Raw genomic sequence first — 22,675 nt, 5'->3', positions numbered from 1 at the left:
ATAATGATTTTTGGGATATGGTCCAGATAGCTCGTGAAGATGATGCGATTTTTCTAGAGATAGTTACTCATAGAATTTCGTCCGTAGTTTACGACAGTGAGTGTGAAAATACAAATACTTTTTCAGATGAGAATTTGATCGCTTTATTCCGACAGAGACATGAGCGGGGTGGGACCTTAGGGACTGGATCGAGTGGACCGTCATCTAATTCCTCTCGTGTCATTCCCGATAGTGAGGATTTGTATGTCAAGCAACTGTTTGAAATGAAAAAAGATTTACACGAAGCTGTGCACCTAATTGCGCTGAAATACAACTTTGAGTTCAAAGTAAAAAAATCGATCAAGTCATTGTTTACACTCGCCTATGTAGACGACAGTTGTTGTTGGCATTTGCGAGCGATGAAGATGAACACAAATGAGTGCTTTGTAATTCGCAAGTACACACGGAAAAATATATGTGAAGTGAGATTATGTCGAAATGATCATAGGCAAGCCCGAGTTTGGTTTATTAGTTGACAAATAATGCAAAATTATTAGGATCCACGTACGATATATAGACCATTGGACATCATTAACAACGTTCATCGAGAGTACATAGTAGTCTTGAGCTACCAAAAGGCCTGGAAGGCCAAGGAATGTACGTTTGAGGATTTAATGGGCTTTGTAGAGAAAAGCTATGCTAAATTGACTAGGTATTGCCATAATATGGAGAAAACTAATCCTGGCTCGAAATTTTTTATTGAGAGGGAGGGTGGGAATTGCTTCAAATTCTTTTTCATAGTTCTTGGATAATGCATTCGAAAATTTCGAAATGCAATGTGACCCCTAATTCTAGTTGATGGTACAACACTGAAATTTAAATATCAAGGCAAGTTGATTATTCATACATGTCAAGATGCTAACATCCAAATTTACCCTCTTGCATTCTGCATATTTGATAGTGAGAATGACCTGTCGATGCGGTGATTTTTCACAAAGTTAAGAGAAGTAATTGGGGAAGTCGAAGACCTTGCATTTGTAATCAATCGGGGACAGCCTTTAATAAATGGTATTGCTGAAGTTTTTTCAGATGCACATCATGGGTATTGCATGTATCATATTCAAGGCAATCTGAAGACCAGGTATCGGGGCAAACGTATCGTTTCATTGTTTAGGAGAGCAGCTAAAGCCTACAGTGTTGAAAAGTGTAATAAGTTCATGGTTGGAATATGAAGTAAATCATTCGATGCATGGAATTATCTAACGAAAATGAGGATTGAACATTGGGCGCGTTCATTTTTTTAGGACGTCGATACAACATGATGATGTCAAATAACGCGGAGTCTCTGAATGCATTATTCAATAATGATCGAGAATTACCCACCATTGCACTGATTGAGAACATCCATACCAAGTTGCAGCAGTGGTTTCACGATTGACGTGCGGAATCATAAAATTGCATTAGCGTGCTAGCGCCGGCACAAGAGGACATGCTGTTCAAAACTGCAGAACTTACGAGACAGTTGAATGTCGAACCACTAGACGAGTCACACTTCTCAGTGGAATGTGCACGTAATACGACATACATGATGGACTTGACTGATAACACATGCACTTGTAAAAAATTTCAGTTGGAGACTTTTCCATGTGAGCATGTAGTCGCGGTTGCTATGTATTAAGGATTTGCAGCTAGAACGTTGTGTTCTCATTATTACACGACTGATTACTGGAGAGCTGCATAAGCTGATGCAATATTTCTTCTGCCGAACGAAGTTGAATGGGAAGTCTCCGACCATATTCATCCACTCAATACATTGTTGCTACCTCTTATTGAATGCATGGTCCTGGACGTCCAAGTACGTCTAGAATACCATCTACCGGAGAATTTTTTTGACCGCGTAGGTGTAGCCGGTGCAAATCAGTAGGGCAAACTCGCCAATATTGTACAAGTCATATTCCTCTAAATGACAGTTAGATCATTTGGTAATATTGTTCATCTTAAATAAACAATGTTTCCATTTATTCTATGATATTTCAAAGGATGTCATAATTTAATAATCAATTACAGTGTTTACAAACATTTCGTAACTACAAAAAATCAATATTTACAGTGTTTACAATTATTTCGTAATTACAAAAAAATACAACTAATAATTACAATAAATCTATGGGTCACCATCAAAGTAGAATAAGTTGCATGCCAGTTTGTTTCGCCAATTCTGTATTCAGGATTGGTTGATTCTATCAACCTTATGTGCTATATTCAAAAATTCGATGTACTTTTTATTGCAAAAATGGCACAATCACCCTTGCAAATGAACAATAATGAGCTAGATCAGTATCGTGCAACAAAAAAAATTAAGTATTAAATTTTAAAAATTTTAGAACCACTTACGATATTGTCTGCCTCGTCGTCGTCGTGTCCGGCACGACGGCTAATCTATCCTTCACAGTCAATTTTGCTTGTCTAGTCATCATAGGGTAAAAAATAGCAATGGACTCTAGATTTTGCTCGAGCTGACATTGTGTCGACATGAATGATTGGGGTCGTACACATATATAGTAGACTCAACGAATACAATCTCCAAGGCTATGCAGTGATAATTCATGACCACTGGTATGTACATATGTGTACAACCCTTCCATGGCTTCCCCCCAACACGTGGCCACATCCTTATGGTCCACTCGAGCATGTAGTCGGGCACTGCGTACTCCTTGCCGGCATGTTGGAGCGACTGGTACTCAATGTCAACGCTTCATTCGAACTCCGCCATCGAGGCTACCCCCTCCTCCGTTATCGGGGTCATCCTATCCTCCATGGACTGAAGAAAAGATTCCAATGCATCCTCCGACCGCGACTGATGGCGACCCCCATCTCTATCCTCTCGATCACCCCTCAGTCTTCACCTCCGTCACCCCATCGTCTGCCTGCTATATCACCTTGGCTGCTACACCTCATCCTGAAGGTCCCCTAAATGCCTACGCAATACTCTAACATCATCAGCTATATCCTCGATCCTTCCAACCAACTGGCGTCCCAGATCGTCAACCTGCTCTACCATATCTCGACGCAGCATGCCGACCTCCTCTGATATAACTCCTACCAGCTCTCGACGTAGCGCACCGATGTTCTGTACCATAAATCCAATCAGGCGATGGTATAGATCATCAGAATAATCACCCGAGGGGGAGGAGGTGGTCCCGACGACAGAGGTGATATCCGATCAACTGGCCCGCGGTCCTGCACAAACTTACATATTATTAACTTATTCAATAATTGCTAACTCATACAAAATATTAATCAATAATTCACTACCCAGTCTCTATCGGGGATCGAATCGAATATCTGGTTATCTTGGGTGTACGAAACTGCTATTTCACGCACAAGATCCTGCGCCTTCTCCTCCATCGACGGTGTCAAATGAGTTATTACTTCAAGCTGACATATTGACATTTTAAAAAGATAAAATAATGTAATGAGATTTTAAATTATATATAATATAAATCACAAATTTATGTTACTCATATGAGGGTCGTCGAGGAGAGCCGATAATTGTTTCCCGGTGGGACATTCCTCTGCTCGAGATGCTTGCCAATGATGCATATGAGGGCAGCGTGTCTCCCCTCACCGCGCAAAAGAGGTACCCAATATGGGGATGGTATCATACGCTCAGATCTGCAACACATAAATTAGTACATACAAATTCAATAGAAAAGTATTTTAATATGGATTGTGTTAATCATTTACCTGCAGCGCCAAAGGGAATCCGTAGGTGTCGTACTTACGCACGGGCCCCTTGGGCTTCAAGTGCGGTCTTGTGAAGATGTGGACGATGTTCTCGAAACATCAACGGCCCCATGGATAGCTGTTGAAACAATCTATGTCGTCGACGATTTCCAGGTGGAAGATATCGATCGTAGTCTTCTTGTGGTGACATCGCATCACGCTCTCAATGATGTAGACCAAACCTAACTTCAGTCTGTCCAACATCTTGTGACACCTCCTGATCGCGTCTATCAGCTGAGACAGAGCGACCGTCCCCTGTCCCTGAAAGTAAGTGTCCTTAAGCCTATTTCGTCTCCGAGTCTTACCGCTAGCTGCCTCATCATCCATAATCTTCAATCCAGTCAACAGGACAAACTCGAACAAGGAAAAGCTGATGACTCTGCCCCCGGGGTCGAAGTGGAGGGCATCGCCGTCAACTGGATTCAGCAACCGACATAAAAGAGCGTTGATCATTTAACCCAAATACTGCAATTCTCTCATAGGGTATAGAGGCTACAGAAATGACTGACGCAACATATTTACATGCTGGTCGTCAAGCAGCTCCAGGCCTGGGTAAAGCTGTCAAAGTTACTGTTCTATGTAACTTTTCTCGGCATCTGTCTCAGCTCTGCATCCAGATGATAATCTATCCTGCAAAAATTGAAACAGAATTTTAGAACATTGTACATGAAATAATGGAATGAAGCATAATAACCAAAAATTAAGTGAATCGAATCGTAACTACTATACGCAAGACATAGATTCATAAAAATTTTCACTCTTACCAAAAATTAATAATATGATTTTTTTACAGTATTATAGAAAATTAATAATTACCATAAAAATAAAATTTAAAATTTAAATGAAAATGAAAATTACAATTACAATTAAATTTAAAGTAAAAAGTTAAAATTAGAATTTAAAAAATATTTTGAAAATTAATTTTAAAATAACAAATTTCTTTAAATTAAAATTATGACTAAAATGAAAATTTAAATTTAAAATAAAATAAAAAATTTAAATTAAATTAAAAATAAAAAGTTAAAATTAGGATTAAAAAAGTAATTTGAAAATTAATTTTAAAATAACAATTTTCTTTAAATTAAAATTATAACTAAAATGAAAATTTAAATTTAAAATAAAATAAAAAATATAATTAAATTTAAAATAAAAAATTAAAATTAGAATTATAAAACTAATTTGAAAATAAAAAATTTCTTTAAATTTAAATTAAAATTTAAATGAAAATTTAAATTTAAAATAAAATTTTAAAACTAAATTTCAAATAAAAAGTTAAAATTAGAATTAAAAAATTAATTTTAGAATAATAAATTTCTTTAAATTTGATAAATAAAAAAATATTATTTAATTAAAAATTCCTAACATTTAATGATTTAAATTAATTTAGGAAATGAAAAAGGGGGCCGGTTAGAATCGCCTGTTCTAACAGTCAGTTAGCAGCCAATCGGCCGGTTGTCAATAGCCGAATGCTCCTTCTCGCCGGAATCCACCATTTTCAGCTGATTTTCTACGAGTTGGAGCTTCCCACACAATCAAAATAAGCCAATATACTTCATCTATACACAAATCTAGCGTAAATCATGCATTTCACGCCACAAATATAATATTCCAACCAATAATCTAATTAAAACTCGACAAAATCCAATAATCTAGTTATAACTCCACAAAAACTAACCTTTACAATATGAGATACCGGCAACTGAAAGTTTGACGGTGAGAAAGATGTCTGGACGGTTGACTGACAATGAAAGTGAATTTCTTTCTCAAAACTGTCGAGAGAGTGAGGAAGATGGAGGGATATTTTTAAAAAAATATTTTTAAAATGTATTTTTTTTTTTTTTAAATCAGTCAAAAGGACAAAGTGAAAATAAGGGCAGGTGAACCGGCCATTTTCACTAATTTCCTCGTTTCTCCCCTCGGCTGCGTGACACACTCTCTCTCTCTCACTCTTCTAAACTCCTAAGTCTACACTTTGCTTCTTGATTAGTTGAGTTCATCCATTGCTCTCGTCTACCGTCTGCACAGTTCCAGCCGTCTCCCGCCTCTCCCGAACTCTGCGGTCTGCACTTTGCTATGTTACTATGTTAACATTTTCTCCCAGGTTTTTGAATTTTGATTTAGGGATTATTCGTTCCAGTAATTAATTGTGTTTTCCAATTTACGATTTTTCAATTTGGGGATCTCTAATTTAGGAATTTGGGGCTTTATGATTTAGAGAAATTGATCTTGTTAAATTTGGTTGGTACGAGAAATTGAAATCTTCAGGGTTTTGGTTGATCTTGTTAAATTCTCATCTTCAGGGATCTTTAGCTGGTTGTTCTATTTTTTGCTCTGATTTATAAGCAAGATGGCTTGCTCTGTTTCCACTGCCATGAAGAGAACTAGTGAATGGTTTGCACTCTATTTCTAATTTAATTAATAATATTTTTACTTGTATTGCTAATTAATGAAAGATTAGTTTGGCCATTTTGCTGAATTCTGTTTAGGGAAAGATAATGAAGGACTTAATATTTTCCTTAGCCTGTCTTATTCTCAATTGCATTAGGATAACGGTCATTTGGTTGTATAAAGAGTCTTTGTTCACACATTTTAGTTAAACTTTTATGCAGACTGACAGAGCAGTGATGGTCGAGGAGATTGTGGATTATGTGAAGTTCCTGAGACTTCAAGTGAAGGTAAACAAATATGAAGTTGAGCTGAATATATTTTAATTTGTGCAGTTGTTATTCCTGTGAAATTCAGTATATTTCATAGAAGAGTAAAGTAGGATACTTCATATAAGATGCTAAAATATATTGTGGTTGCACACCTTACGATATGCATATGATTTCATGCACTGTTACTGATTTCATAAATTGTTGAAGCATTTTTATGAATTTAGAACCAATGCTCAAATAGCATGTGATGAACATAAACCAGCTGGCATTTGTAGGCAGACTCTTTTCTTTTATTATATTTATGGCCAACTTGAACCTTAATCATAATGTGAATCTCATATGCGAATGCTTATGCCTTAATCCTGTAGTCTTTACATAGTTTTGTTCTAAGGGAGTAGTTATTGTTGGAATATTGTGTGTTCGATTTTGAAGTTCTACACCCTGGTCTTTTGGCTGAAAATAGCTTCTAGAGAAGTTGTTCTGAATTCTATGACTTTAGTTGCATAGGTACTCAGTGAATGATATTGACTTTGAGAGGCTTGATGCTGCCCCTTAATAAACACTGGAAATGTTAGAAATCATTTGATAGAGATTTCTCTGCTGACATCCCTTCATTTCCAGAAATGGAGTGTCTAAAATGAGATCTAAAGAATTTCTTGCACCAGTGAATATCATACACATTTCTGCTTGTTTAAATCATCAACCTTGCAGGTGTTGAGCATGAGTAGATTGGGAGGGGCTGGTGCTGTGGCACCTTATGTGACAGATACCCCTCTATCATCAATAGAGGTGATAAAGAAGGATCCTATAGAAATTTTTTGTGCAGGAGCGCTCACATTATTTAATTATTCTTATCTCATTTACCCTTGATTCATATGCAGGATATTATTCATCAAGCAATGGAAAATCAAGAAACGTTATTGACAACGAGGAAGTCTTCATTTGAGGTAGAATTGGAAGCGAAGCGTAAATTGGTGGAAGAACTAGACATCAAGCAACGAGAGAAATTGTCACATTTAATGTTTTAGTGTATGATTCAAAAATTTGTAATGAAATTATCAATTTTATGCAATTCAAAAATTTGTGTATTTGAATTTATCCTTGATTTTGCAATTCAATATGCATAAATTAATGCAAAAACAAAACTTGGCAACATTCAAAAAATGTTGCATAAAGATTGTTCGAAACATTCAGAAAACGTTGCAAATAGGTTATTCGCAACGTTTAAAAACCGCTGCGAAAGGTTACTCACAACATTCAAAAAATGTTGCAAAAAAGTTAGTCGCAACGTTCAAAAAATGCTGGAAAAAGGTTATTCACAATGTTTAAAAAACGCTGCCGTATCCTTCAACTCTGTGGCAATATCAACCCCTGCAACGTATGTTCGAACGTTGCAAAAGGCTTTTGACAGTGTTTTTTGACCACTGTAAAAGCGCCTATTATTGGTGTAGTGTGTATATAACCCAAATTCATTCTCTTTTATGAAGGTGACTAAAATACACTTTACAAATCAGTCACACACTATTAAGTGTATAGGACTTCCTATGGTGAAAGAATCTCCGATGGTTATAGGTTGCTGAATATTCAATGTCAATGTGGCAGTTTCAGTAATTAGTTAATGGGAAATTAGACCAGTTGCCTTCCAAAATTAAAGAAATTGAAGAGTACTCTTGCTAGAGTACTCTGTTAACTTATTATAACCTTTAACCTTTAACCACGTATTTATTAAGTTATAAACCCCCAAAACTCCAAAGTCCAAATCAAACCCCCGATTGCCGATTTCAGATAACTCCCAATTACAGGAAAGATAAATCCTCAACCATGTGACAACTCCTCGCCTGATCCTCGACCACGACTCCGCTTCTCCTCACCCATTACGGATTTTAAATTTATTTATTTTGCCGAATTAAATGAATTTATAATTCATTTTGGGTTTGTAATTGGAACAAGGAACGGGTTTTAAATCTTTGATTAAAATATTAGAAGTCTCTGTTGCAGAAATCCCGCGATAAATCTTGATTCCGGGTTCAGAAAACAATCAAACGAACACCGGTTTACCTCGACTCGACTCGACCCGAGACTTTCGCTTTCACTTTGGACTGCCCAAACTCTCTCAAACCCCACAAAGGAGAAGGGTGGTGGTGTTAACAATCCACAAAGGTATGGAAAGGAAGAAGAAGATATCACAATGGTTGAATCTCTCTCAAAACCTCTTATGGCTTCCCTCTCTCTCTCGGCTGCCTCTTTTCTCTCAACTCTCCTCTTTATTGCTACAACACACACACACCAAAAACGGCTGGGAGATAAATACATATATATAGGTTAGTTTAGGTCACTCTAATTGGGTCTAGGGTTCACTAAGTGGGCTACCAATTAACGTAAACTAATGGACCAATATTCAACTCCATATTAATCAATAAATGGTCCAATTAACCAAATAATCATCCAACCCAAACCCGAACCATCCAAAAGTGTAGTTCATCTCCGAGCCGAGCCAAGTCCATGGTGTCGATAAATAATCCAACAACTATTTTAAATCATCGTCCGGATTATTGGGTATCAAAAAACCCAACAATCTCCATCTTGATGCCTAATAATCTACAAGCAACCAAAACACACAGTTTATACTTGCACAATCAAGATAATCCAATAAAATTGGAATAACAGACCTTACCTCATGTTTCCAACCTGAAACACATACGATACTTGCTCCATGTACTCACTAGGGCTAAGGTCAAGAATACCCAAGTAGAAACAAGTATTCATAGTGAACAAATAATTATGCGATGAAGATATATAGGATAACACACACAAACACACAGATCTTTTCAAAATCACATTCACACAGAACCACAGATTAACACCTAGTTAATCAAATCACGGTCAACCACATATGCAACACATGCATAAATGACCTTAAGAAAAGATCTCACCATACTTATCCTATCCCATTCCGTGTTGCTCACACCTCGAGAATACATATCTCCTCTCATCGCCCACCATACTCACTAAACAGATCACTCAACTCATGTCTAACTCGTAAGTCACAATAGATCCTAAACTCTCAGGATAATCCTCTATCACCACATCACTTCTCCCAACCTACGTGAATAATGGGACTCCACCTTATAGAAGTGATAAAAGTGCCTCTCTCACATTCCACCTGTACAGGGTCTTTTTCACAGATAAAGAATTCTACACATTTGATCACATCTCCACTCGTGATCCAAATGTCACACTCTACATCCCTCGTGCATATCACCAATGCACCTCTAGGCATCTATACTCCACATTACCAAAAGACATCCAACTCACTGCTAATGCATCTTAAACTCACTATGGCAAAACAATATATTTCGGTGACCACAAAGGTTAATCCACTCACCAATGCTCCCAAAAAATTAACAAAGAAAACGGCGAAGGTGGCACTCACAAGGAAAAATCGAAGAAAGAGTCGGTTACTTCACAACACTCACAAAGGAGGCTCACAGATAAAGAAGGTAACCCTAACATGACTGCCTCACATAATCTCACAAATCACACAGGCTCACAAAGATAAATGAGAGAAATGGCTGTCCAACATTCTTCTCACTACCACACTCTCACACTACTCATAGAGCAAATAGAGTACGCCATAAATCTCAACCCACTATACATGTAAACATATTACACAATGTAATAAGTCACACTAATTCATGCAATTACACACATCAAACATATTGAAAGTGTAACATCAACATTGCAATATAATTAAGTGATCATATACATGCAGAAAGGATTACACACAGATGCAATGCAAGAACCAGGTTTATTCTCTCAATAAACCTCACTAGGATCACTACTTGACCCTAAAGTCACATTCGCCTTGTCTTTATCCTCATCTTTCCTTTTATTATCATCTTAGGACAATCTCTTTCAACTATGTCCAAATTTTACCACAGTTAAAATATATGTTATTTTTCGCACTTACCTTAGACCTACATTTGCCACCAATGCCAAATAATGACCACAAGTAAAGTATGAACATAATTTACATAGAATAGTCCAGTAAACTTTCCTAAGGCCACATGCAATTCTAATAATGTAGAAAAATTGACAGCAAATTTACAAAGAATTTAAGGCAAATAATTAACAAATAATTCCTAGGTCTAGCAACAGGCAATGATTACCCCTTCATGGCTGATGCAAAAAATAAATTACTCTACACATTTATTTCAACTGCAATAATAAAAAGCAAAGATACGATACCGAGCGGACCACATCTGAAGGTCTGTAAATATCGAGACATGCAAATTCACCACTTTAGGAATATCACTGTTCATCCTAAAGTCAACAGCAATCACAGCAACACGAAAACAGCACCCGGCACCCGAACGTCCAAGTGCAAAATCGTCCAACTTTCACTGTATTGCTCTAACCGCAGGGTCCGTATCATCACCAGAAACATTCTGGTTGAAGACACCATCTCCTGAATCTTCAACACGCGCCCCCAATCGCCATGACCTGGAATCCTACGCGCCAGCGACGCCCCAACCTTTCTGAACCGTCTCCACTTGCATAGTCCAATGGTGGTATCCGTTTCTCCAAACTCCTTTTGGTTTCACCAGAAAACACGAAAACAGATCCGGCAGAAAATTGAAAAAATCGAACAGTTTCTGCCTCTGATTTGCAGATCCGTTTCTGACCACTTCCATCCTTTTTTAGCCCCAAAAATCACAGATTTATCAACAACACAAGCTCTGATACCATTTGTAGCAGAAATCCCTCAATAAATCTTGATTCCGGACTCAGAAAACAATCAAACGAACACCGATTTACTTCGACTCGATCTGAGACTTTCGTCTTTACTTTGGACTTCCCAAACTCTCTCAAACCCCACAAAGGAGAAGGGTGGTGGTCTTAGCATTTCACAAAGGTATGTAGAGGAAGAAGAAGATATCACAATGGTTGAATCTCTCTCACAACCTCACATGACTTCGCTCTCTTTCTCGGCTGCCTCTCTTCTCTCAACTCTCCTCTCCATTGCTACAACACACACACACCAAAAATGGTTGGGAGATATATATATATATATATATATATATATATATGTTAGTTTATGTCATTCTAATTGGGCCTAGGGTTCATTAAGTGGGCTACCAATTAACCTAAACTAATGGGCCAATATTCAACTCCATATTAATCACTAAATGGTCCAACTAACCAAATAATCATCCAATCCAAACTCGAACCATCCAAAAGTGTAGTTCATCTTTGAGCCGCGCCAAGTCCATGGTATCGATAAATAATTTGACAACTGTTTTAAATCATCTCCCGGATTATTGGGTATCAAAAAGCCCAACAGTCTCCTTTATGAATGAGGTACGTATATGTATGCATTTGATTGTCAATTAAAATTCAATTTTCTATGGCTTAATTTTTTATTTTTTATCACATTGGATTTCTTTGAAGTACCTCTAATACAAGGTTCTTGTTAATTTACTGATGTTTATACGAGGTTTGTTGCTCTTGTTATTTTTTAAATAGGATTATTTGCTAGTTCTCATGTTTTGCTCGCATTCATCAGCCATCTTTATCACTGTGGTGGTTATATTTGTTTAATACCACAAGTGAAACGGCTTTTTATGAGAACTGAACTTTTTGATTTTCATTCTTGGTGTTCGCATAAATTTCCCATAGCGCCCCATTTTCTCTGTGTTCATAAAAAGAGCGTATCAATGCTCTTTTCCTTTGGTTATAGCCATTTGTGAACAACGAAGTTGTATTTGTGATTTGTGATGATTAAAATGGGGTGTTGTACTTTGTATTTTTAGAGAAATTTATTTCCGTGTTTCTAAAAAGAGCATATGCACATGCTCTTTTTTTTTTTTTTTTTTTTTTTTTTTATTATCTGTGAATAATGTAGTTTCTATGTTGTTATCCCTATCTCCATTCCCTAGCAATTAGATAGTTGAGCCATTTTCAATGTTGTTTCCCTTCAAAATTATAGTAGCTTGGTGAAGCAACTGTTCAATGTTGGAAAAAGGGGATAGCATGATGTACTTTGGTCATAGTTGGGCATGATTCATCCTCTATTAAGCATTTTGACATGAACATATGAAGCTATTGTTGTCACTTTTTTGAGATTTTGTCAACTTCTTGGAATATTTGTCACTTTTTTTTTAGTTTTCATCACTCTCTCTATAGACGATGTATGACCAAGAGTTTTAAATGGATAGTTGAAACAACTGTGATTAAAGCTCTTGAAATTTTGGAGTTCATGCAATAAAAGGCTCAACTATGTCTACTCCACTGCAAAAAACTTATGGAATTATGATTGTGCCTTAAATGATTTTAACTTGACCGATTTTTTTAAGGTCATTGAAATTTTTAGCCAATAAGGATCTGCTGAAAGGTGATCTTGGTGGTTGATATTCATGTAGAGTTTCTGGTGACTTTGATGATTCTTTTGATAGTGTTATGTTTGAAAGTAGTAACAATGCTTCATTTGAGGTAATTGAAAGAACAACCAAACTATTTTTAGAGATCCCAGTTGTCAACAATTTTTGTAATTGTCAAAATTCTAACTCTGATAAAAATTTATTTCCATATTGTGAGATTGGTGTCAAAATGTCTTAACTATAGTTGGTGTTCAATATTATTTGTCACTTTTTTGAATATTTTTCACTTTTTTGAATTTTTATCACTTTAATGAATTGCTTCCAAATCCAAGTTAATATATTAATTAATAGAAGTAAAATATAATTACAGAGACAATATGCAAAAGAAATTCAACTATTTCCTTGTTCTATTCTAATATTTTTATTTATTTTTCATTTTTTGAGTATTTGTGTCTTCTTTATACTTTTTTTTTGTCATTTTTTTGAATTTTTGTATTCCAAATCCAAGTTATAATAGAAGTAAAATACATATAAAAGAAAATCAATCATTATTGTATCTATTCTAATGTTTTGATTTCTTTGTCACTTTTTTTGAGTATTCACTTTTTATAGTGTTCGTTACATTTTTGAGTTTTTGTTACTTTTTTAATTTTGTCACTTTATTGAATTGCTTCCATATTAAGACACAGAAAGAGAGATGGACACAGATTATGAAGATTATGATGCAGACAATGATTGAGTGTCAAATGAAGCCATATGTGATATGTTGATGGAGATAGAGAAAACAATGTATTCGATGAGGTAAAGATAACCTGTAAATTGCATTGAAAATATTCAATGATAGATGATTTATATAGGATTAACAATCTCTGTCGAAGAGTGATAGTGTTTGTACCTTTTATTATTATTATTATTATTATTATTATTATTATTATTATTATTATTATTATTATTTTTAATTTGCATTTTGTGACACTTTCATTAAAAAGTGATATAGCATGTTGTATCACTTTTTTATTAAATTGTCACACAATCAATTTCAAATTGAACAATATATCATTGACTAAACTTTTAATTTGTTTATAAGAATTTCTTTTAGATATTAATTCTATAATTTTTTGAGTTACAAACATTATTTTTTATGTCATTTTTTTTAATAAAAAGTGATATTGAGTGTTTGTCACTTTTTTTTTATTTTTTATTTTCTGTCACCTTTTTTTTATTTTTTTTAATTTGTGTCACTTTTTTTATTTTTTATATTTTTTGTCACTCTTTTGAGTTTGTTAATTTTTTTTTAAAATTTGTTATTTTTTTAGTGTTGTCACTTTTTTTATTTTGTCACTTTTAATCTATGTAACTTTTTTAATTTGTGTCACTTTTTTGAATTTGTTACTTTTTTTTCCCTAAATTTTTGTCACTTTTTTAGTATGCACTTTTATTTATTTATTTAATGTTTGTCACTTTTTTAGTCACCTTCTCTTGTTTTTTCAAGAGTAATTGCGATCAGTTCCAAACATCTTGGATTTTGCGATTGAATTGTAAGCTTACTTAAAATAGTTTTGCTACACTTATATTCTGGTCTTCAACACTTATTTAAATTAATGGGCTCGATTTTTACACCTAATGAGATGTTGGAAAATAAGGATAATAGGTTGCGCATGTGGGGTGACCCAACCCACAAGATCTCAAAGGGTTGGAGGGAGTGGTTTGAATCGGGAATTTAAATCTATAACTCTTAAATAACTCCTTGCAACCTCCATATAGAAGTTATGGAAAAGATGATAAAAAGAAGGCATGAAAAAATGGTGAAAATTCGTATGGAAATTCACACCAAAATTAGAAAGTCCCTAGAACTATATTTTTGGCATAAAATCTCACAAAAAATGGCACTTAGATTGTGGATAATAATACTCTTCCATTGTGATCGGGATTGAAACCATTATAGAACAAGAAAATGCAGATTTTGGAGTTTTGAAATGTAACGTGCTTCAACCACTGTTTCGCGCGGGTTAGTCGCTAACAATTAAAAGGGATCAGACGATTGTGTAAGGGACAAACCTCTTGAGACAAAGTCCCAAAAAAGGGTGTTCTTTTATTGGCGATGACTTTACAATTGAAAATGAAAAACAACGTGCCTCCAAGGGGCGCAAGCACACGAGTTACTGAAAGAAAAGTGTTGAAGTCTAAAAACTAAGGAAATGAAAATTACATATTCTCTGTTTGAGAGTTTTGGATTCGGTCCTTTTCTTTTATGTCCTTTCTCCCTTTTATACTTCATAGACGATCTCTTTGTGATTAACTACTCTAAAAACTGCTTGATCGTCCTATAACTACCCACTTTCTTCGTAGTGGCCATTTTGTCATGAAAATTGCCTTTTAACTGCTGCCATTACCTTTCATCGTTCAACTACTTTCGATTGAATTCCTTGAATCGTGGAACGTGATAGGGCTGCTTTAACAACTGCTTTGATAACTGCATTTCTTGATAACCACGACGCGTTATGTTTGTTGATATCTTGGGCGATTTGAAGGTTTGGGAGAGAAAAGAATAACAGCTCTGGGCGACCGTATGACACTCTATTCGTTCAGATTCTGGGCGACTTGCAAACTTGGGCGATGGCGTTACCGCATTCTTGGGCCCCCTTATTTGGGCCTTCACCTTGATTTGTTCGATTGGACTTCGTTCTTTGGGCTATCTGATTTGGGGATCCTCCAATTGGGCTTTACTCCTTGGGCTGTTCGATTTGGGCTGAATTTTTATTTGTCAACAATTACCCCCCAATATGGCAGAATTAATAATAATTATTGAATTTTGCCATATTCACTTTATGTTTCCAACAACGTTCGAAATTCCCAAGAATTTCAATCATTGTTTCCTTCTATAACTTGAAAAGGTGCGTCGTTTTGCAAACCCTTATAAATCCCAAACACGCCATTTCACTGCTACCAAACCACGCCTCATATTTTTTGCGTCTCTTTCACGATTCACCGTTCATCTTTTACTTCCTTGCTACGTAACCCTGAAAAGCTTCGTTCCTTCTCCAATGGCTGCTTCACAATCTCAAGCTAGCGATTCCTTTAGTTTTGATGACTTTCAGAGACTTCTGAGTCGCCCATACATAACCCCAAGTTTTCTCACACCCGCCGACGCTGGACGTAATGAGTTCTACTTGGGTCCTTTCTTCAACAATGAAGAGGCAGTTGAACAGGCGGTGGTGGGTCAGCTGTTTCCTTGCACTCAGGGTCCTCCATTCCTGAACTCTCTACCGCTGGGGCCACTTCACGAAAGAGGTATTCGCACTTGGCCTAAATCTGATGTAGCTTTTCGTAGGTGGCACGCTCGTCTTGTGGGTCATGGTCCTACTAAGGCACTTTTTGATAGCGCTAGGATTTCTGATTTGTTAGAAGTCTCTATTCGCCCCCCTACTTTTGATTCAGCGCTCTTTTCGATTGCTTTGAGTTTTTGGTCCCCTGAGTATAACACCTTTATTTTCCCTCTTGGCCCCATGTCTATTACGTTAAGGGATGTTGGGGCCCTGGTGAATCTACCACCTTTGGGCGATACCATTTTCCCAGGTATCTTAGTTTCTGGTGGCGCCCCAAAGTTTGGTAAAAACTATACCGACTATTATTCAAGCCTGCAGACCCTTCACAATCATTCGAGTGTTGAGCCTACCCATACTGAGCGAGTGGCCTTCCTTTTAGTTTGGCTTTGTAAATATATTTTGTGCGTGCCAAGTATAAAGTCCTCTCTGAGTTATTTACCTATAGCGCACGAATTAGCGCGTGGCAGGCCTTTGAATTTATGTTCTTTGTTTCTGGCTGCCCTTTATAGAGGCATGGCCTCTCTCCAAGCTCAATTGAAGAATGACGCATCTCCTACTGGCAGTGGACCTCTTTGGTTTACTCGACTGTGGTTGAGATCCTATTTTCCATCGTTTGGTGCTCCATCCATTTCTCGTCCTTCTGCTAGCTGTTACGGGCTAGCTATGGAGCCCTTAACTCCTGTAAATATGTCCAGAAGGGACATTTTTTCATTCTTTTATTCTTTAGATTCAATCTCTTCCTTTTTTCCTTTTCCTCGTTTTTTAACTCCAAACTATGTACATCCCCCTTCCACCATAGATAGCGCGAGCACCTCCCTGCTCATTTGGATTCAGTTTTTAACCGGGAGGGAGCTATTTCATGATATTCTAACTGGGACTAATGCCAAGGCAGGGGTAGAGATTTATGCTCTCCAACTTTTTGCTCGCCAGCTTGGTTTTGGCCAAATTTGGCCTGTTTCTCCTTGCTATTCAAAGAATTTAGTTGACCGTTTTCATACCATTACTAAAGCGGAGGCAGAGGCTATAGATGCTCGTAATCTCCTTTTAACCAGTCATTTTTCATTGGCCCCTTTCAATTCTAGCCACGTCATTCACCCTCTTTTTGAACAACTCTGGCTATCGGTGAAGCGCAGGTTATTTGTGACTAAGGCCAATCGTGCCTTTCATTCATTAGACCAACCGAGTATTTCTTCTCCTCCTCCTGTTTTGGTCACTCCTTTGTCTGTTCGGAGCCCCTCTCCTTCTCGTCACACTAAACAATCTGCTCGTCCATCTTCTTCCCTCCCTGCCAAGCCTACTACGGCCAAGAGTGCTCCAAGCCGCAAACGGCCAGCATCAGCATCTCCCATTCTGGAGGATGATGTCGATGATGATGATGATGCCTCTCTTATTGCCAGGAGGAAGGTAATTAAATTGGTTTACTTACAAGTATACTTTTCCACACTTGAAACTTTTCTGTGTGCTGATGATTTTTTGGATTTCTCAGAAAAGTTCAGCCTCTCCTTTAAAGGCTTTGACATCGACAACTCCTGCTCCATCATCTTCTGCTGAGGCTACTTCATCCAAATCGGTTGATGAGGGGGCTACGCTTAAAGAGATATCTTCAGTCCCAGAATCCTCATCACAACCCATGGATGAGCCACCTTCTTCCCAGGGCGTCAACCCCCCAAATATCGAAGCAGAAGGTAATTCAGTTTTTTTGATGTCTTACCTTTGCTTGTGCTATTGGTTTATGATTTGTTGCTTTTAAGCTTTGCAGATACTCCTATGAGTCCGCCCGTTGTGGCAACATCTTCTCGCTCGGACAAGGGAAAGTCCTCACGAATGGATGAGTCGTTGGTGGCAAGCTTGGCTGAGGGCCCACCATCTTCTACGATTGTCGACGAGGTAGTTTTTGCTTCATTTCTATGTCCACCTTGTTCGTTGTAGTGAGGATTTTTAATATTGGCAATCTTCTTTGCAGGATGCTGACAGGATTGAGCGTTCTATCCAAGACTTTTTCGCTTCCTGGGGGCAAGTCCAGATGCCTCGCCCTGCTCCATCTGATTGTCCTGCTGCTTCTTCAGAAGAAGATTTGAAGTTCCTGAAGGAGTTGGTATTTGAGTACGTATCCTTCATGGATATGGATATTGGAATGGCTAGTGCTGCCAGACACAAGGATGAACTTGAGCACTTGAGTGCGAAGTTGGAACAAGTACTGACGCTTCCGTCGCTCAATCTTTCTGCTGACTTTAAAGCGACATTGAAGGTCATCCACTCCGAGGTCCTTTCTATTCTGGCCAAGAATGCTGAACTAAAGGCCAAGCGTACTCAATATCTTCGAGCCGTAGTTGAGAAAGAGTCTTTGCGTATGGAGATTAACAAGGCTGAGGACGAGTTGAAAGAAATCTCTTCCGAAGTCATGATTGAAGACTCTTTGATGGTTAACTTGGTTGCTCAAATGAGGGAACTTCAAGCCAAAATGGACGACTGCAGAGCGAGGATGCCTGCTAAAAAGCGCAACGCCTCTCAGGGAATTGAGCGAACTAAGTCCTTGGTCGAGCAGTACAAGAAGTTGGAAGTTGATGATGATGATGTCGCGGCTGAATTGAACATCACTTCCTCTCGACAGAACGAGGATTGGGAAAAACTTAGGAAACGAATTCGTTCCATATGGGGTAGACTGTAATTAAGACATGCGATGTCTTTTTTTTTCTTTTGTAATTCGATTTTTTCCTTTGTAACTTTGTTCATCATTAATGAACATTAACTTCTTGTGCATTTATTTGACGTTTATTTTTTAGTCATCAATTCTTTAAGCACTTAACTGCTTTGCACTAAGAATCTTGTCCATTTCCTTTTGATATTTCCACCACTTTTCCCAAAACTTTGGGCTATTTAATTCCGTTTATTAGACAAAAATGTGGTTGTTCATATTCTGTCTCTTCATCTTCACCCCCTATAAATGCTTCGTATTTTTCATCTTCTATCTTCATCTCTTCATTTTCTTCTTCGAAACCAATTTGCTGCCATTTGTTGGCATTCTGACGATCAATCTGATCCAAAAATGGACTGTTTAGTCCACCCACCTTACTATTTATCTTGATGTCATCTTTGGTATGGGAGGTCTAGGAAATATTTTCTGGCCAGCAGCGAAGTTCTTTCCTGCAAAATTCTTTCCATCGTCTCTTTGATCTTCACAAGGAGTCAATGATGGAAGGCAATTTTTGGGCTGCTTGTGGGCCATTTTGCTTGCTGAGAGTGCTTCTCAGCTTGCCTGCTGAGAGTGCTTCTCAGCCTCTTTGTTCGCCATTGCAGCGATGCATTTAGGAAGGTGGTGAGGCTAGTACACCCTCTTACTCGGCAATCCCACCATTGCAGCGATGCATTTAAGAAGACGGTGTGAAGCTTACTCAGCGATCAACTGGGAGGTCATCTTACTTTAGTTGTATTTTGTAGCACGTCCATTATTTGTATCTTTTGTATTCTTGTAATGAACGTTTGATAATAAAGAACTTTATTCGAATGTATTTCGCTCTGTCTTTATTATGTTTTGATCGTCCAAAATGTTTGGTTATATTTTTATCTGTTCACATTCCCATAAAGAAGGAACATATTTTTTCAAATATTTGTCGTTAATGAATCTTACGTGCTTGGTGCCGTCTAAATCTTCCAAGTGGTACGCCCCATTGGGTAACACACTGTTTATTTTGTATGGTCCTTTCCAATTGGGCGACCACTTTCCATACTTTGGATCTTTGCTATCCAAAGGGAGTATCGTCTTCCAAACTAGTTCACCTAGGCTGAACGACTTGGCTATAACTTTTTTATTATAAAACTTAGCCATTCTTTGCTTTTGAACTTGCAACCTATCTAAGACGTCCAATTTCAATTCGTCTAAACTCAACAAATTTTGAACTAGTGATTCGGCATACTCATCATCATTCAACTTATGTTGCAAGCACACTCGAATAGATTGCACGTTGATTTCCATAGGCAAGACGGCCTCCTGTCCATAAACAAGTTGGAAAGGAGTAACTTTGGTACTTGACCGAGGTGATGTTCTATAAGCCCATAAGGCCTTGCTCAAACATTCGTGCCAATTTCTGGCATTTTCATCTATCATCTTTCTGATGATATTTTTTAGAATCTTATTAGAAGATTCCGCTTGTCCGTTGGATTGAGCGTAGTATGGTGTGGAGTTTACTAATTTAATTCCAAACTTGCTCAAAAAGTTGTTTACTTGATCCCCATTCAAAGATGTTCCGTGATCTACCATTAAGGTTTGTGGAATCCCAAACCTATAAATAATGTGATCACGGATAAGCTCTATAACATTCTTCTGGGTGATTTCTTTCAAAGGTACTACCTCTACCCATTTGGTGAAATAATCAGTTGCAACTATAACAAAAGTATGTTGCTTGGACGATGGGGGGTAGACCTTCCCTATCAGATCTATCGCCCAACCTTTGAACGGCCAAGGTTTAATAATAGGTGCCATCTCTCGTGCTGGCGCCCTTTGTATTGGACCATACTTTTGGCATGCTAAACAACTTTTTGCATATTGAATGCATAGTTCTCCCATCTTTGGCCAAAAATATCCACTCCTAATAATTAACCATCTCATCCTTTGGCCAGCTTGATGAGCTCCACATATCCTTTCGTGCACTTCAGCCATGATCGTCTTGGCTTCTTGCAAATTTACACACTTTAGTAATACACCATCAGAGCGTTTTTTAAACAACTTTTCATCTATTAGTGTGTAATTCAGCAAACATAGCTTTGTTTTTCTACTAATCCCTCCATTAGGTTCTTTAAGGAACCCTTTAATCTCTGTTCTCCAATCTACTGTATCTCCATCTTGTATATAGTGAAATTCAATTTTCCTCGCCCTTCTTTGAGTTACGGGCAATATGGTTCCATACTCACAAGTAGATTTCCAATTCAAGACTTTTGAGTACCCTGAAGCCATTTGGGCTAACTCATTTGCCACGTCGTTATATATCCTATTAACGCATTGAAGTTCTACTTGATCAAATTCCTCTAATAATTCTTGGGTGATCTCATATTGACTTATAATGGAATCACTTTGGCATTTGAAATCACCGATCAATTGATGTACCACCAATTGAGAATCGCCTCTAACGATCACATTTCTTACTCCCATATCTATCATTAGTTCTAGGCCTACAATTAAGGCTTCATATTCGGCCTGATTGTTGGTGCACATTCTGTCTAAGGTGAATGCAAACTTGTAGCAAATTCCTAAAGGTTTAATCAATGTTACTCCTACTCCTGCACCTTTAGAGGTTTTTGACCCATCGAAATACAACACCCAAGGTTTTAATTCGAATGAATTGATTTCTAATTCGATTTCTTCAGGCATGTCAAGGCATGGATGATCGGCTAGAAAGTTAGCCAAAGCCTGATTTTTGACTGCCTTTTGAGGTATATATTGTATTTCGAACTCTGATAAAGCTAGTGTCCAAAGGCCTACCCTTTGGTGTAAAATAGGGCGCGAGAACATATACTTAACTAAATTTACTTTAGAAATTAAATAAACGGTTACGGGCCGTAAATAAGCCCTTAATTTTGTACATTGAAATATATTGCAAGACACAATTTTTCAACAGCAGAGTAATTACATTCACATTTCGTTAACCGTCTACTTAAGTAGTAAATTGCCCTTTCTTCACCAAATTGGTCTTCCTGTGCGACCATTCCAGCTATTATTCTTTTTCAGCCGATACATACACTTTCATTGGCCGTCCTTGGATTGGTGACACCAACATTGGTGGATTTGATAGATATGTTTTCAGGCTTTCAAAAGCCTTTTGATGTTCTTCTTTCCAGATGAATTCGTCCTGATTTTTCAGCTTTAATAGCGGCGAAAAGACTTTAGTTCGCCCTGCACAGTTAGAAATAAAGCGTCTTAAAAAATTTACTTGGCCTAGAAACCTTTGCAACTCCTTTTTGTTGCTAGGTGGTTTGACTTCTAAGATAACCTTCGTTTTATTTTTATCAAGTTCGATCCCTCTCTTGTGTACCAAGAAACCAAGAAAGTTCCCTGCATTAACACCAAATGCACACTTCAAGGGATTCAACTTTAGCTTATATTGCCTCATTCGTTCAAACGAACATCTTAATTGTTCGAAATGGTCCTCTTCTTTAATAGACTTGACTACTATGTCGTCTACATACACCTCAACAAACTTGCCTATCATATCATGGAAGATTAAATTCATTGCCCTTTGATAAGTTGCCCCTGCATTTTTTAGGTCGAAAGGCATAACCACCCATTCAAAACATCCTAGAGACCCAGGGCATCTAAAGGCAGTTTTGTGTATGTCTTCTTCAGCTATATAAATTTGATTGTATCCTGAATACCCATCCATGAAAGAATACATGACATGTCCGGCAGTTGAATCTACTAAAGAATCCACCGTGGGCATTGGATATTCATCTTTGGGTGTAGCTATGTTTAAATTTCTAAAGTCTATACACACCCTTAGTTTACCATTCTTTTTTAGTACTGGCACAATATTCGACAACCATTCAACATATCTGG

At 37.3% G+C, this 22,675-nt stretch overlaps 1 protein-coding gene across 5 annotated transcripts; it reads left to right on the top strand.

The window, feature by feature from the left end:
• The first annotated feature begins 5,650 nt into the window (after window positions 1-5,650).
• On the top strand, window positions 5,651-7,520 carry LOC111411535 (transcription factor UNE12-like). Of its 5 annotated transcripts, none has more exons than XM_023042067.1 (5): window positions 5,651-5,824; window positions 6,066-6,156; window positions 6,375-6,440; window positions 7,134-7,211; window positions 7,304-7,520. In XM_023042067.1, the coding sequence occupies exons 2-5, from the start codon at window positions 6,154-6,156 to the stop codon at window positions 7,448-7,450; spliced, it is 294 nt and encodes a 97-aa protein (XP_022897835.1). In that variant the 5' UTR covers window positions 5,651-5,824; window positions 6,066-6,153; the 3' UTR covers window positions 7,451-7,520. The 5 variants fall into 5 exon arrangements, with proteins under 5 accessions (XP_022897835.1, XP_022897830.1, XP_022897847.1 ...); XM_023042062.1 differs by having other exon boundaries at window positions 5,651-5,866; XM_023042079.1 differs by lacking the exon at window positions 6,066-6,156.
• The last annotated feature ends 15,155 nt before the right edge of the window (window positions 7,521-22,675 follow it).

Source organism: Olea europaea, chromosome 2 (genome assembly GCF_002742605.1).
Source record: "Olea europaea var. sylvestris chromosome 2, O_europaea_v1, whole genome shotgun sequence".
NCBI lineage: Eukaryota > Viridiplantae > Streptophyta > Magnoliopsida > Lamiales > Oleaceae > Olea > Olea europaea.
This window is presented reverse-complemented; position numbering and strand designations above follow the sequence as displayed.